The 18,298-nt window shown below is 31.3% G+C and overlaps 1 protein-coding gene across 6 annotated transcripts in view; it reads right to left on the bottom strand.

The window, feature by feature from the left end:
* Window positions 1-18,298, bottom strand: part of clu (clustered mitochondria protein homolog) — a 152,105-nt gene that overhangs the window by 35,066 nt on the left and 98,741 nt on the right. For all 6 annotated transcript variants that reach the window (XM_035371249.2, XM_035371247.2, XM_035371246.2 and 3 more), the window contains one exon: window positions 4,907-4,977. In XM_035371249.2, the coding sequence (XP_035227140.2) occupies window positions 4,907-4,977 (71 nt within the window). The remainder of the gene's footprint in view (window positions 1-4,906; window positions 4,978-18,298) is intronic.

Below are 18,298 nucleotides of genomic sequence, written 5' to 3'. Positions count from 1 at the left end.
TATGAAACTTCATTTTTTTTTTTTTTTAAGAAACTGCATTTGTTCTCGCCATTATTATTAAAAGAATTTTAAGACGTTCCTATGAATAATTTTTAATTAAATTCTTTGTTAATTCTAAGCAACTTTCATAATTAATTTTTGGGAGATTTTTCTATAAAATCTTCGTAACTCTCAGTAGCTTCTTTTGTATCTTTATAAGCCTTTTAGTATAAATTTGAGCATTCTCAGCAGCCTTTTGTTTCAGAGTTTTCTGGTTTTTTTCGATTTGGATAAAAGCTAATTTAATATGCATTCGATCCACCCTTATTTTAGGTTTTAAATACAGATCATATTAATTTGTTGCTCGTTTTGATCAGGGTTTTCTGTAGTTGTATATGACTGAAATTAGTTCGTTTGGCCTTTTCTGCATTTTAGTTTTTCAGGTTCTTGCCTAATAAAAAATTTTTTGTGGTTTTTATTTGAATCTTAATAAATATTTTTTTTTTTTTTTTTAGTTTCTATTTATGTATTGTGTGTCTAAGGGGTTGCGAATGCACGTAGGGAAAAAGTCTGAGTATTTGAGAACCACTGAAAGTTAATTTAAATTGAAAGTTTGTTTCAAAAATAACGGTCTTGAATCTCAAATGTTTCAGAGGAACGAAACATGTATCTGGAACTCATTAATCAACATGGTCTAGAGCTTAAAAACACTTTTCTCTTGGTAAGTTATGTTTGAAGCATTAAATTGAGGAGATTAATATTTCATTTATATTTCTTATTTTATTGTATAATACTTTCAGTATAGTATCAATATCTGTAGTTTAATTCTTACTTGTACATGACTTTCTTCGAGAAACAAATGATGAGGGCCTTCATAGGAAAGAAATTGTAAACTTTCATTCAAGCTCTGAATTTTCTAATTCTTTTAATAATTCTATATACATATATTCATTTAAATGATTTTAACTATTTTTTAAGCTAATTTATTAAAGTCACCATGCATTAAAGGTTTTCAAAGTAATTAAACCTCTCATTAGATGATACTAAGAAATGTAATATATATTTTTATAAACAAATTATAATAATTAGACATAATACAAATTGTACATAATTTTATTAAATAATAGTATAAAAGGAATAAAATATCTTGAAGTTTTTTCACACTAGTAACTCACAAAATCGTTTAAATATAAACGTCTGTGCATATACTTACTAACAAAAAATTATAAAAAATACTTTTATAGTTATATCTTTAATAAGAGCAAAAATAGTCAGAATAAATATAACCATGGAAATAACACTTATGTTTGGAAGCTATAATTTTTTTTCAAAAGCGTCAATCACATTAGTGATAATCAAATACCAGTCTCTTTAGAAATAGTTAATCATGTTATTTCTGCCTTACTGTCAGTTGTTTTTAGTGCTTTAAACAATATTAAAAAAATTGCTGCTTTTCGAATTCTGTACTCAAACATGATTACTGACTTGATTGTCTCATGTGTAAAAAAAGTGTTCAGCAAAGAGGTGGAACATGAAAAATAAAATTCAATATAATGCTGCACAAATCTGCATAGTTTTCTTCCAGTATTTCCAATGGCTTTTCCTTTTTTGCTTGCTAGTAAGAATTAAGTTTTATATCCTGATGACAAAATATGTGTTGAAAAATGTACTGATGTTAGTATTGGTTTCTATTGCATTTTAAATAACTTTATGTAATCTTTATCAAGATTGAGTTGTTGCCAAGGTCTTTCCAAACTTTAACAGCTTCATCAATGCTGAAATTATCCTACATGAGGTTATTCAAAACAAATTAAACTGGCTTCAAATGAAGCAAGAAATCATCCACATTTCACCCACAAGTATATTAAAAAATTTTGACTGAATATTCTTGTCTATTGCATCTTGGTTCTTTTCCACATTTTGCATGAGAATTGGCCATTTCATTCCATAGCCTTCAAAAGAGTTGTACACTGGTTTCAAACATATATCAAATACTATAATTAAACCAGTTCTATTGTATACATTAATACTGGTTAAGGCAAAATGGTGATTGAAAAAATATTGTATGATTTGAATAATATACTCTAATATTTAATGCATTTAAATCTTTAGTGATAAATTAAATATATATGCTGAAAAACCATAAGATGTAAAGTGTTTTCTAATTATTCTTGTTTTTGCTGCATTATCAGTTACAAAACTACGAATTTTATACTTAAATTTATTTTCAACCATTTAATGGCATCAACAGCAAGGATAAATAAATTTTCATTCTCGCATAAAAAAAATTTATGTATTTGACAATCTATTTTAGATTTTTGAGAAAATAGTTTCTACAACACGTTTACTTAAATTATACATCATGTGTTTTGAATTCGTGCACTCATCATCAGATTTAACTCTTGAGACTGGACATAGTAGTGACACAATATCCTGCATTATACTAACAGGGCTTCTTTAAAATATTTTTAACAATTTTGCTTTAAATTACTTCTATTTTAGTCTCAGCTTTAAAACTGGCAGCATTCAATTTTAAACAATGTTTAAATGCTTAATGTTTTAATCTGCTGATTGAAATCATGATTTAAATCACTGATTTTAATTGCATGCTTAAAATCATTGATAACCTGCTTATATATGTATGTTACTATAGATCCTAATACAAAGTGTCCCCATTACTAAATGTGTAAGGGCACTATTAATAAATTTACATGCAGAGCACATCAAAAATAGATTTTTGTACCAGAATTGCAAAAAGTAGAGCTGGTTTACAAAATTTCAGGTTCCTAAGCAAGTTGGGAAATAGTGACACCCTAACAGGTATGCCTTTGAAAATTATACTTTCTTTGGGATGGTCAGACAGTTACATAATTTATAATCACAAATCATTTCAATTTTAGCAGCATTTAAAATTTTTTACGTGAGAAGTTCTGCTTACTTTTATTAATACTTACAGATGACGGTGGCCCTTTCAAATTGGGGTTGCCTCCAACTGCATGTGTTTCGAGGCTCCTTAACCAGCCCTGCATAAAGCCTACCGTAATTCTTATTTATTTGGCTTGAATTTTAATTTCTTTTACAAAATATACACCAAACACTTTTTTTGATGTACACCAGACTCAAGTTTATATGCTTACTTTTTAGGTCTAAACAGATAAATTTGCCATATATTCCATCAAAATGCTAAGCCTGTTTGTACTTTTCCCATAGAGCACTTTCAAACTGTTACCAAAGTAAAATGCTCTATTTTGTCGAAGGACTGTACATGTATCTTTGGTAAGAGTTATGTTTAATATAATTAAGGATGTCATCTTTGCCTACTGCAAAATATAAAAAGCTTTTTGTTCAGAACTCTCAACTTTGAAACCCAAGTGCATTGTCAGCTGTCTATTCATTAAATGTATTCGAATGTCCTCTATGTGAAATCCAGATAGTTATATTTAATGTATCACATAAAAATGCATGCTACTTATGATTTTTTTGTTATAACCACTGATTCTTTAACTTATCCTGCATATTTCATAAAACAATTATAGCTATAATACAGAACAAAGTCCAAAATTCGGACTGGTCGGGACTTCGGTGATTCAGGATCTGGGATTTTTCCTGATAGATCATCAATTTAAATCTGGTAAGATGGCATGCAGAAATTATACAATTAAAAATATGAAATTGTAATTTATGAAATAAAGAATAATTATGTTCTAAAGGGTATCAAAATTTACAAAAAAAAAAAAAAAAAAAAAAAAAAAAAAGCTTAATATTTATTTGTTTGTCTTATTAAACATTTCTTTCAATGTAGGCTGTTTAAGTTGCTTCCATAAAAAATTCAAAAAAGTTCCTTTTTCTTATATCATATACAGTTGACTTTCCAATGCCATACTCCTCGCATAATTTTTTGAGACAGATATATATGCCTTTATCCATTTTTTGCAGCAATTCCACTTTTTGTTCAATCGACATCGAAACATGGTTTCGCTTTGTAAATTCTTTGGCAGCTCTAGAACTGTAAACTCTTTTCAATATAATCAGAAGATCAAGACCTGATCAGACCTCATTTCGACATTCCAATGCCCTCCTGCACATTGGGGTTACACATGGGACTCTATGTTTCTATATAATTATTGCCTGTTATCATGTTTCAGATCTCCATGCTTATTTCTGGACAGCTCTGAAACACCCTGTATGTATAAAATTAATATTAAGCACTTAAGTTTTTCACATCAATGAAACTGTACTTATTGGCAAAGTTTCATTGTATTTTATTAAATGATCAGCACATAAATATGCTAGCTCAGTTACACTAAAACATTAGTGCAAAATCCCTTAATAGTATTATTGAAAGATTCAATCTAAACATTATCTGTTTGTTCACCACCGCTCTTGAAATATATAAGATTTTAAAACACTGAAATAAATTATTAAAAGAATCAAATTAATGACCAGCTCTTAATCTTAATCCAAAAGTAATCCATTTATGAAAAGAAACTATTTGAAACTCCACAAAAGGACTTTTACTAAGTCAGCAAATTTATCTCACATTTAGCAAGTAAAACATCATAAAAATTTACAACATCATACACATTCCTTTCTAAAGACTATTGTTTTAAAGATCTAAATAAAACCGAGGAAGTAATTCTAAATTAAAAATTTACAACATCATACACATTCCTTTCTAAAGACTATTGTTTTAAAGATCTAAATAAAACCGAGGAAGTAATTCTAAATTACTATAATTTCATATCTAATTCAAGAATTTTAAAATGCTGAAAAACTTGTCTCTGAATGATACCATTTATAATATCATATTAGCACAAAGTCATGTTATTACAAAATGTGCTCTGATAACATAAGCTTACTCCAAAATACCTTCATGAAGAATTGTAATTCAAAACAGAACATATAAAATGAAAATTATGAAACTCACCGTCCATGCAAGGCTTCAGTAAGAGTCGCACCATCTATTGGAGAAGTAGAATGTTCTAAACAGTCTCGAACCTTAAATAAATACAATACACAAGCATCTCAGTGTACATTGAGAAACGTTTTAATAACTACTTATTAATTACAAATTAAGGCAAAATTATTGAACCATTTCAAATTTAAAAACTGATTAAAATTAACAATCGAGTTAAAGATGTAACACACACACACACACACCCTGAAGATCAATGCAATTAAAATTATGTATTCAACATTTATATTTTATAATTAATTTAATAGTAATCAATTGTTGTGAAATGCCCAGCTATCATAAAATACAGGGTTCGTACACATTTCCTTACATGAAAATTAAGGACTTTTAAGACCATCAAAGAAAGAATTAAGAAAAAAAAAAAAAAAAAAAAAGAATAGAATAAAGCAATTATCCATTTAAGAAACTAACAGAAGTGTGTATTATGCACTTTTATTAAATTCATTAAATTGAATTTAATACTTAACATAAAACAATTTTGAAAATTAAACTAACTCCCTACAAGTTATGAAGTAGATAACATTAAATTAAGAACATAATTTCTTGAAAAACTTGTATAAGTGTATTTCACACTAATAACAGCCACAGATATTTTAGAGATTTGCATGATTATTATTTAACTTATTTGATATTTATTTAAACACAGTCAACTACTATTATAATTGCAATGTAAGAATATTTTGCAGATTAAAATAACAGATTTGTAAACATACAATTTATTTCTTTGGTTTTTTGAAAGATACTAGAATAATAAACTATGCAATAAAAGATACAAAATATTTATGCTTTTTTTAAAATCTGAAATTTTTTCAGACATTTTAACATCTAATTTATTTATGTCTATTTCCTTTTCTTCAACTATTCTTCTAAGTTCATTTGTTTTGATAAACAAATCAATGTTCCTGCTGGGCTCGGCTTCATCTGCTAAAAGCATCTATCGAAGCTGCTGCTGATCTTATTTCTTTATTAATTTCGATATTAAGAAAACCTCTAGAAAATTTTAGAAATGTATGATGAGTCATTTAAATTTTCAATTTCAACTGCTTTATTTACAGAGAATCTCCTTTTCACAAAGGCCTGTCCATGTGACAAGATAAGAATCATTTTCACTATTTTCCATAGTTTTAGAATAGTGAAAATCATGAAAATAAGAAATGAGAAATGCGTCAAGAGAAAGATTTTGAGAATCAAAAGTAGAAAATTCATGTAAATTTGTCTTAACTACTTTGTCTAGAAGCTCTCCAAACTGCAGCAGAATTTCATCACAATTATCTTGTAAAACACGTTTATTCCACGTTAATACGGTTAGAACTATTTTCATTTTGTTCTGGGCTTTTTCTGGACTTTTAGCCATCAACAGTGGGTCTATACAAGATGCATTTCGAATAAGAGAATAATTTATTGGACATTTTGCCATTAAGTGTTGTACTATTGTTAAGACACATTGTTGACCTTCTTGTTTCAATGCAAAACTTCCAGCTTGTGAAATGCTCTTCTTGCGGCATTTATCATTCATTAACTGCTCAGCAATGAATCCCAAATAAACTTTACTTTTATCATTATAACTATTTGGATCATTAAAATTAAATTTATAAAGCTTTTCTGCTTTAGTTATTTTTGAATATTCTAATTTCAAAATTTTAAAGTGATAAAAGCAATCATTTACAAGTTTTAAGATATCTTCAACAAAAAAAGGGAATAAGTGGTTTATCGCTTTGATAATATTCAAGGAAAGGCAATAATATTTTTGGCAGAGAGAGAAGAAAATTTAATTTTATAAGAAATGTTTTATCCTTAGTTGCCTCCAAAATATTTGAGAAGGATTTTAATGAATATTTTTAAACTGCCCCATTTCAACTTTTTTAACATATAGTAGCAAGTCATCCCATATTTCAATGGCTCTTTCAACTGCTGGGAAATTTTGCAACCATCGGTTAAAGCAGAACTTCACAGCAGAAAATTTTAATTAAAACATTATTTCTTTATCTATCAGATGGTGGAGCAATAATAAAAATTCTGCAATAATTGGTTTTATTGTTAAACAAAAATGTATGAATTTTTTTTAGGCATTATATTTTAACACTTAAAAAATGTACTATCTCGATAAAAAATTGCGACATCGCGAAATATTCTAGGCAAGCATTTCTGCAGAGATTCCGTTACATCGCTAAAATTGCCATAAAAATGCTATATTGGCAATACCATGAACACGTTTTCTCCGTGTAGCAACCATTCCGCTTATCGGTCATTTTCTTTTAATTTATTAATCTTCCGTTTCTTTTATTTTTTCCTTATCATTTCAACACTGACATTTTATTCAGGATTTAGCTTTTATTTTAATTTCTAGTTATAAATAGGTGAAATTAGCTTAATAACAAAAGATAATTTCAATCATTATCACAATGAAATTTCATATCGACAACTATTTGGATAACTGATGTGATACAGTCAAAAGTCGTTAATCCGGACTCGTCGGGACTTCGGCAATTCCGGATTATCGATTTTTCCGGATTATAGATCATCAGTTTAAATCTCGTAAGATGGCATGCAGAAATTCTAAAATTAAAAATATGAAACCGTAATTTATGAAATAAAGAACAATTATGATCTAAAGGGTATCAAAATTTGCAAAAAGAAAAAGCTTAATATTTATTTGTTTACTTTATTAAACATTTCTTTCAATGTAAGTTGTTTAAGTTTTGCTTCGTTTCATGTGATAATACTTTCGCTTTAATTCTATTAAACAAACATAATTTCTTGTTCAGTTACAAAGTTCCGCTGTTCAAGTCCTATAATTGCTGTGTCAAGAACACCGACTAATTTGTCAATCGAAACTTTTTCGTTTTCAATAACCTCTGTTACTTTTCTTCGCTATCGGAAGCGAATTATAATGACGAGAAACTTGTTTTAAATCATATCAAAGACGGAGCATATCGAGATGAAATACTACATTTGGTAAGGAATTATAAGCCAAATAAAATAAAAACATCTGCGTTGAAGATAAGGATAGTGCTGACAAATCAACTTCCAATTCATTACGCGCCCGCCGCTGCGTTCCCCCCGCCGAGCAGCGTGAAATTGATAAACAGATTTCGGATTTCAAAACATACTTTCGCTTTAGATCCTTTACATATTAACAAATATATATCGGAAATTCTATTTGATATAATCGAAAGTTTAAGCTTACTTTCATAAAATTGCTCTTACAGTCTGCAAAAAATAATAAGCCGGATCCAATTCGAAAATTAAGGAACAACGCAATCATCAACATTAACTGAAATAGATAATTAGATAATTTTAGCTTATACCGTCCGTTATACATAAAACGCGCACGCGAAAACGTTTTCTGCGCTTGCTCACACACATATGCGCAGTCGTAAAAGGTCTTACGCGCACGCGTAAACGCCTATGCGCATGTGTTAGCGCGGCGCATGCGCAGAAAGTTTTTAGTTTTGAGGTCCGGATTATAGATCATTCCGAATTATGGGTGTCCGAATTAACGACTTTTGACTGTATTAAAATTCAATAACATTCTTCTGAAAGCAGTATTCCTTTTATAAAAATACTTAATAAAATTCTAGTATACGGTGCAGCCTTGGTGCAATTTTGAAAATTATCGCCAACACCAAAATGACCCGTTTAACTACTCATCGTATGTGTCCCGTTTACTGCTCATCATAAAGTTGCCAAAAGTATCCAAATCCCTTATGCAATGGATACCTTGTGCATAGGATTAAACCAAATACTTAATTGTCTATTGAAGCTTCAAAACGTATTTCCGAACTTCACTTTTTTTTGGCTAGCATTACCGAATTTGCCCTTGGCGACCTCAAATCGAAATGGAGCCAATAGATTTCCTGCGAAATTGATAACAGACCCTCTGCAGAAATAAACTCATAATCCCGATATCCCATACATATATGTGCAAAGGAGAATAAACTCCGCAGAAGGTGATCAAAAATTAATTTATAGCTTAATTCAAACAAACACAGAAATTTAGGTAAGCAAAACCGTATAAAAACAAATTGAAATGATAAAAAGAAACTTAGCTTTAATGTGAATTTTCAGCGCTGACTCTCCCATTCTAGAAATTTCAATTTGTTTCAGACAAAGACCACATTTAGCTTTATAAGGATTGTCATCCATCAATATCCAGTCTTTGTAGTCAGCTTGATGAAGCCACAGTTTATTGAAAATGCACTTTCCAGGCATCTCGTTACTATTGGCGTCGGAGGGGTTGTGGCCTTCCAGGTTGGAATTGTTCTAATTTTGGCAAATATTTTCAGAATCCCCCCCCTTTTTTTTCCTCGAGCACCTTCATCATCACTTTCGCCTCTTAAAGAACTTCCGGCTTCACACTTTCATCACAATCTGCATAAATTTATGGATAACACCTGTTTCGAAAGATTGGGTGAATAGCCAATCAGACACCAGATACTTTCGTCCTAGGGTAGCTAATTGTTTTTTTATCGTTTGCAATGCAAATCCGCCAACAGATTGGTTAAGAGCCGTGTAATTTTAATTCCATATTCATGAGAAATCACATTTCACACTTATAATGGCAATGATTAGAAATGATAAGAAATGTCAAATGAGAAAAATTAAGGACCATTTATTCATTTTGACCAAAATTAAGGACTTTTAAGGACATAAAAATAATTTTTGAAAAATTTAAGTACTTTTAAGGACTTTTAAGGACCGTACGAACCCTGAAATAGCTTCCCCACAAAGTGGGCTTACGCTTGCCAGAAAGTAGCAAAGGAAACGAGGGTTGCCAGATTTGATGCAAAATCGCCCATTTGGTGACAAAATTGGCGATATGCCACAGACAGAGAGAGAACATTCTAGAACTAATTCTTACTGATTTCCCCTAAATGTTCTTGAAAGCAGGTCAAAATATAAACCCTGCCTGTATACAGGATAGCAGTTTATCATGAAGAGTATCTTGAGTATGTTAAGTTCAGAGACTAGTTTGAGAGCAATCAACTGAGTCATTAGCTGTACTTTACCACTTTGCCGTGAAGTTCTCTTCATCATTATAGCCTTAAGACTGTTTGCTGTTCATTTCAGCATGTTCTTTGCAGTTTTTTGATAGCTGTAAATGTGTCTTTGGAACTCTCCTGTGTAATACTAACAAATAAATTGTTTTGATTCTTCATCAAGTATTGTCATGAATCACTCCAAATCCACAAACCCGTAGAATGCAATAATATTTTATAAGAATGACTCACAAACATTCAAAACAACAGTATATTAATACACCAACTGTCTAAATATATAAAAGAAAACGATCACATCAATCAGACACAATAAAAACCTGTTTTTTATAAATTAAAGTTTGATGACATATGGTTATAAAAAAACTTTTTATATAAAGCAACATCATCAGTATTCTTCGCTGTGTCTACATCAAAATATATTTGATTGTATGTCATAAGTATCAAGTGTGACCTCGAAAAAAATCCGAGAAACTAAATTAAGTCCTTGCCTTTTTTCTTGTAATTAATTTTCTAGGAGAATCTCTTTCACAGTGTGGTCATTCTCTAGAAGTCTGTGCTTAAGATCAAATTTAAATTCCAGGCACATATAACTGGATTTCTCTAATCAGATTCAGATGAACAGTCTCTGACAAAATGTCTGCATCAGAATCACTAGAAATACTGCTCTCTTTAGGAAATGAATCTTCACTCTCATCGATGTCACCAATTGGCTCACTTACCATGCAAGTATATCCTTCTGATAAATAACACGTGCTCACCATAATAAACTGAAGTCAAGGCTTTACGAAATGAAAAGGGAAGTATGCAAAATACAAGATATAAAATCAATGCAAAACAAAACAAACAAACAAAAAAAAAAAAAAAAAAAAAAAAACCACATACTAATCCTAAAAATTACAAAACCCTCACATACTAATCCTAAAAGACCATACATAGTAGCAAGGAAAAGAAAAAAAAAAAGATTTGAAGAGATATCATAAATGTACATGTTTATAGCCTATATGAGTTAAAGAGCCAAACTCTGTTTATATTACACTTTCCTTCCTCCCCTGCAACAGCCAACACCAAAATTAAGCTGAATGTGTTCAAACTGAAGGTCAGGATCCTAACGCTATATTTAGTTCAAAAGTAACAACAAGGTTGCCACTCAAACAGGAGAATGAAATTCCCCGACTTTTCCAGGTTTTTCAGGTGTGTTTCAAGAAAATTCCAGTCTATCCGCGTAATGTACGTTGGCTGTGCTAAGAGGTAAATTAATTATGGTATTACTTCTATTGTGTAGCAAATTCACTTAATTATTCAATAAATCCCAGAGGACATTTATTCTTAATTATTCTTGGTACACTTTGATAATTTTGCTCACTTTTCCACTTAAGAAACTTAATAAAATTTAAGATATATACATTGGATAACAAATGCATGTTTTATTTAATTATTACTCATGATCATCACCAGTTCAACACGAGGCTAATCAGTCCTTATAAATCACAATGCAATGCTAAATAGGTTAGATTTTAAGTAAATTTAATTTGTGTGAGGTATGTTCTTAAAAGCCACCTTAACACTTGAAAAACACAAATATAATTATAATAGTTGTTGTTTTCTCCACTGAAGATTGAGATTAGAATCTTCCCAATCTGGAATAAAATAAGGCTTTTTTTGCAGACATTCTGCAGCTAAACGAAAGAAAGAAATCTATTTTAATAAATTGATGTATTTTATATTTATTTCGCAGCATACATAAGGAAAAAATATGTGCCTTAAATTTCGTGATGGTATGTCATCATACTGCTAGAATTAAGTTTAGGATTATGCCAGAGAAAATTTCCTGAAATTTGTAAATATTATTTACTAATAATAAATAAATTTAGAAGAAAGAAGCAACATTAAATTATATGAATAACATAAAAATTGAATTAGAATAATTAACGATATTTTAGCGAATATAGTTATATTACATGGTTAGCCTAGATGACTGATTACTATTTTTTTATTTTACTGCAAAATGTCAACGTATTTATTAAAAAGAAAAAAAAAAAAAAGGTTAAAAAAGATTTTGCGGTAAAATTCTAGTATACGGTAAGGCCTTGGCACGATTTTGAAAATTGTCGCCAAGACCAAAATGACCCCTTTACTGCGCATCATCATGCCGCCAAATCCCATTGTACCATACATGGAGATTATTCTAACCAAAGAACATCTATGTAAAGAAGAAAAGGTTTCATACAAGTAAAATGCTATTACGCCGCTAGAATGCGGAGGGGAAATTTGCCAAGGGATTTGGCGACGGAACCTGGCGGCCAGAATTTCCTTCTCCGCGATGTGTACAGGAAATTGAGAAACACATGTTAAGAAGAAATGTTCTTTGACAAAAAAGAAAACTACGAAAATCCATTTTTAAACTATTGCGAAAAATCCAAGAAGAAACGTTTCATCAAAGGATGTTTCTTCTTGGATTTTTCGCAATAATTTTAAAAACGGATTTTCGTAGTTTTTTTTTTCGTGAAAATAACTAATCCATGAATTAATTTACTTGCGCCAAAAAATATTTTCTTTTCCTTTAGAGTTTAATCACTTGCGCTAAGACGGTGCGATGCCGTGCGCTACAATATAACAACAGGTAAAGTATCTCATTTACGCCGCTCCGCATCTGCGAGTGCAATCCAGAGCTGTAACTCGAGAAATAAACAATCTAGTTGTTAGGCGACGTGTGCACCACGTTATTTTCATTTTTGCGATAAATGCTTATCGATCACGTCGCTCGCGGTTCGAGACAAAAGCATCTCGACGTTCGTGGCATGTTTTTTTAGCGCAAGTGGTTAAAGAAATTTTAAACGATATTCATTTTATGAACTCTTGATAACGTGACCTTCGAACTTCGAGACTGGTTTCGAGCTTTGGCGACAGATATATCACACATGCACAGCTGTTTCCCTCTATGATGGAACGGAGCCATGTCTGTTGCAGAGAGGTTTTCCTTCTTTACAATACATATTCTTTGATTCTAACCTTTATGGTACCGTATACTAGGATTAAACCCATTTTGTTTTATACGAGAACAGGTACTTTCTTTAGTTCATGCACTGCACATGCGATTCCCAAGAATACTGGAAACCAAAGGTTGCGGGAAACTTGCTTTGCCTTTCTAAACGACAATCAAATTGGAGCTGCAAAAATTGCCTTTATGCCACTGCCCAAATGACACTCACGTGATACACAATTCGCCAAAAAAGTTATCTCTTCCGACGTCGGCGCAAAAATCGCTTTTTTTTGCGGGATCATTGTATGAAATTCCCTGACTTTTCCAGATTTTGACAAAAATACTTAAATTTCCCGACTTTTCCCTGAATTTTTTGGTCAATTTTCGAATTCCCTGACTTTTTTCAGCTCTCCCGGTTTTCCAGGTAGCGTGGCAACCTGGAAAACCGGGAGTTTCCAAAAACGTTTCAGCTTAAAATATACATCACCCATCCCTTATGCTCATTCTCCAGGGGTGTGTGGGTGGACACCAATCTGAAAAGGTTTAAAGTGATATTTTCATGATTTACGAATACGGTACAAAATCTGAAATTCAGACTCATCAGTGATTCTGTGATGCTGGATATTAGATCACTAGAAAATGACATGTAGAAATTATAAAATTAAAAATAAAAAAATAACAGTTTCCAAAATAATGAAGCGTTCATGATCCTAAGGGAAACAAAATTACCAAAGCAAGTAAATATTTGGTTCCTTTATTAAAAATTTCTTTCAATGCATTTTTTGTTTAAGCTGCTTTTTTTAATGTTTTAATTCTATAGATAAACAGTTTCTTGTTGATTTACAAAGTTGTGTTTTTAAGTCCTGTAAATGTGGCATAGAAAATTTCCACTAAATTGCCAATCAAAATTTTTCCATTCTCGACAACTTCTGTGTCAATTTCTTCATTACCAACAGTAATATTTTCTGAATTTAGAACCACACTACAGATTTCACTATCCATTAGCTGACTGATGTGTAGGGCATTTTCACTGCAATGAAAAACTTCATTTATTATGACTTCTTCACAAATTCCATTAATTGGAAAATTTCACTTTTCGGTTAAGATATTTGAAAAACCTTCATATTTAGGGCTATCATCATAAAGGTTAGCTAAAGTTCCCAATAAACTATGGGCAATATACGATATTAGAGACTAAAGACATTTTGTTCTGTCTTGCTTCTATGAAGTTAAGTCTGAATTATATTGCTTAGTTATTCATTATACTTCAGTGAAATTTCTGCAGGTTCAAAATTCTGCTTGCATGCAGCCAGGACTGGTACTAGATATTTTATGGCCTGGTTCAGTTTCTGCATGTCCGAAATTCTAAAAATTTTTCATCTCAATGATTTCCTTAAATTCTAAAGATTGTGCCACACCTTAATTTGGCTACTTGGTGCTTCTCTAAATTCTAAAAATTCAGCCAGACCAGCTTTGGCATCAGCTATGGAATAAAAAATCAGTTATTCTAGATTCAAACAGCATTAATCTTTTGGCCTACAAGTAACACTTACAATAGCTGTTTCTTTGCATGTGGAAAGAAAATTCTGTTAAATTTCTTCTCAACATACTCAACACTTTGCAGCAGAAGTTAGCTGAAGTCCGTAATCATCACCAAGCGTTATTGTCAGCATAGAAGGTTAACATGCTCTTTGATATTCAATTACTATTATTTAAAAAAAAATTTTTTTTTTTTTTTTTGGATATCATTGTTTGAGTCATTTCTCAAGCTGCCATGTGTTGATAGTCATGCAGAGATGAAAACAAAAATTATAAAGATTAGCCAGGTTGGCATCAGGGATATAAATTATTCAAAAGGTATAATATCAATAAATGTTCAATGTAGAACGTTTCAGCATCAGATGTATGCCAAAGGAAGGCAGCTACAGAGTTAAATTATTGATCACATCCGTTAAAGCTAATAAATGATGGTTTCTTCAGTATGGCGGTATTTTATTCAGTGCTGAAGAAAAATTAAAAACACAGCTCTTTTACATGTTTAATTATGAAAAATATCACATGCACATGCATTAAGCGCACAACTTTGTTTTTCAAAGTTGCTGGTGGTTTGGATTTTAGGTCATTCTGGATGATAGACATCCAGATTTCAGACTTCGTATTGTAATTAATTCATTCACTGTCAAAGATGATTATGGTATGTCCATTCATACATGCCAAGATCCTATCTGCAACATTTTAAAATTACTTTCTGTTTTATTGTTTTAAATATAGCAGATCATTTTTGGCAATAAAAATCACACAAGTACTCAAATTTTAACAAAATATAATAGAAATATCTTATTTGTTGCGATCTTCAAAATATGCCATCTATAGATTTTTTGCATCCTAAACATTTTAGTAATTATAGCTGTATTTTGTTAAATAAATGATCTATTTCAGTATACCAAAGGTATTATTAAGCCCCTTCCTGTAAGACAAACACATAAAATTTCATGCATTTGCAACAGCAATTCTTAGCAATTTACGATCAACTACGAGTATTCTCGTAGCTGGCAAGTAAACTCAGTTTGTCAACTACGAGTGTTCTTGTAGATAGCAGTGAGCATGTTATGTTAAAAAAAATTATTCTTCACACCAAAATAATGTAAATATTAACAGGTTCTTTGACAAAAGCCACAAGTTAACACAATATATTCTTTTTTGCAAATAACTAGCATTTATAAATTTAGAAATTCAATATGATTAAATAAGATCTTAACTATATAAAATTATATATGTATCTGAAGATAAACATGCATTTAAAATCTTGCTCATCGGTTTGACAGGATTCACTGAAAAATCCAAAAATATACCCGAGTTGGATTTAAAACCATGAGGAAAAACTTTCATCAAATCCAGACAATTCTTTATAACCAAATGCATTTTGGTGGCAATAATTTCATTTAACATATACAAGAATACCCTTTTTTTTATTTTATTAAACCTTATAAATGAAAAATTTTAAACTCTGTCTAAGAAGAGAATTTGAAATTGCTTTAAAAAAAAAATCAATGAGACCAAAGTTTTAACATAATACATCAGTCATGGTCAACCTGTGACCTTGTAGAGATGCAAGTCTTTGACCATGAAATGTGGCTCTCATTATAACACACAGTAGTTTTATTTAAATGCAACCTGCAAGAGAAGTAATGCTATGGCACACTATTTTTAACTATTAAGTAATTTAGGCTTTAATAAATTACATTATGTGTATAATTATTTTAAACAGTTTCAAACTGTGTACTAATTGTCAAAGCAATAAGCAAAATATAAATAATTGCATTTCTGCAGTTTACTACCATGGCAACATTACCTGAACAGTATTATGGATACATATAGTTATAATTACCAATTAAGATGATTGGATTGGATTGGATTATTGTAATTTGGCACAAAATCTGTCAAGGTTATCTGCGCCAGACAAATGGTAACAATGCAATTAGTCATTTGTAAAAACTTCCAGCTTAGGTAAGAGACAGATTACAGTCTATGATAAGAGCTGATATCTTTTAAAAAAACAGGTTAAAGTCTATTATAAAAGCCAATATCTTTTAAAAACAGAAACAAATTACTATGATGTGCTTTTCCAATTAAATTTTTTAAGTCCAGTTCTGAACTATTAAATTGACTATAACTGACCCATGAGTATTCAGAAGATACTCATGGGTCAGGCGACAATGGCCAATTCTCAGTCGAGTCAAGAGGACATCTTCCTTTCTATTAGCCATACATGGCCAGTATCCAATGGTGGGTTTTACATTTCTCAGCTTGTTATATACTCTGTCATCCCATTGCTTCTGCCATTTGCTGAGGATTTTGCTTTTGACAAACCCTTTGATGTCTGCTAGTGGAATGTGAAGATTGTACATTGTGGTTGCAGTTTTAGCTGCAATATCTGCCAATTCATTCCCGTTAATGGCAACGTGTCCAGGGATCCACGAATATAGAATCTGGTATCCCCGAATTTTTAAAGAATGATTCAACTTTAGGATTTTGATTGCAACTGGATGAGTACATTGAGCGTGATTTTTCAATGACATTAAGGCACTCATGGAATCTGTGTAGATAATAAATTTTATGTACTTTTGTTTTGAAAGGTAAGTCAAAGCCAGATGGATTGCAGTAAGCTCAGAAGTAAGCACAGAGCAAACTGTAAGTAATCGAACCCCTACTATTGTTTTTTCTATGACGAAAGCAGTGCCAACATGATCCTGGATACATGATGATACGATTTTGATCCGTCTGTATATAGAGGGATATATTTCCTATATTTGTTTCTATGTTAAAAAAAAATCTGCTTGTAGATGATTTCATTAGTTTGTGATTTATTCCAGTGTCGAAAAGTATCCACAGAATGGATTCTCCAATCCTCCCAGGGAGGAATTCCAAAAAAATCCTCCATCTGTATATCTATATTAGACAAATTATACTCCTCCACCAAAGCACTCATCCGCAAGCCGAAAGATGGGAGACATGATGGTCGTGCCTGATATAAACGGTATTGGTCATTAAGCAATATTGACCGCGTAGAATTTTCGGTTTGTGATAAGACTTTGAAATAATGCTTAAAACAAAGATTTTCACATCTTAACCGCAGGGAGGTCTCGTTACTTTCCACATATAAGCTTTCCACTGGAGAAGTTCTAAAGGCACCAGTGCACATCCGAAGTGCATGGTGATGTATCGTCGGATCAAGTTTGGCCAATACTGAAGGCCTTGCCGACCCATAAATGATTGATCCATAATCTAGTTTCGAACGAATGAGAGCTCTATATGTAAGAAGCATTGAGCTTCGATCAGCACCCCAAGAAGTATTTGACAGTACTTTCAGAATATTCATAGTTTTTAAACATTTCTTTTTTAGATAGGTAATATGGGAAGGAACGTAAGCTTATGGTCAAATATCATTCCTAGGAATTTTATTTCCTTTTCTACAGGAATCGGCACATCTTGCAGATAAAGTTCGGGGTCAGGGTGAGGAATTTTCTTTCGACAGAAATGTAGACACACAGTCTTTTGAGTAGAGAATCTAAAACCATTTTCCTGTGACCATTTAACAATTCTATTGAGAGAAGTCTGCAATTTACATTCAATGTCTTTCAGGTCTTCTCCCTGGCAACTGACTTGCAGGTCATCGACATAGAGCATACCCTGGACTGCTGGAGGCAGTTGTTTTAAAACAGAGTTAATTTTTATACTAAATAATGTAACACTTAATACACTTCCTTGCAGAATGCCCTCTTCTTGATGGAACATGTCAGAAAGTGTATTGCCTATCTTCACATGAAACTTCCGATCCTGTAGGAAATGTTTGATGAATATCGG

Source organism: Stegodyphus dumicola, chromosome 4, assembly GCF_044657685.1.
Source record: "Stegodyphus dumicola isolate Sdum_Otavi_A_Nest chromosome 4, ASM4465768v1".
NCBI lineage: Eukaryota > Metazoa > Arthropoda > Arachnida > Araneae > Eresidae > Stegodyphus > Stegodyphus dumicola.
Note: the sequence above shows the minus strand (reverse complement) of the source record. Positions and strands in the feature narration are given on the sequence as shown.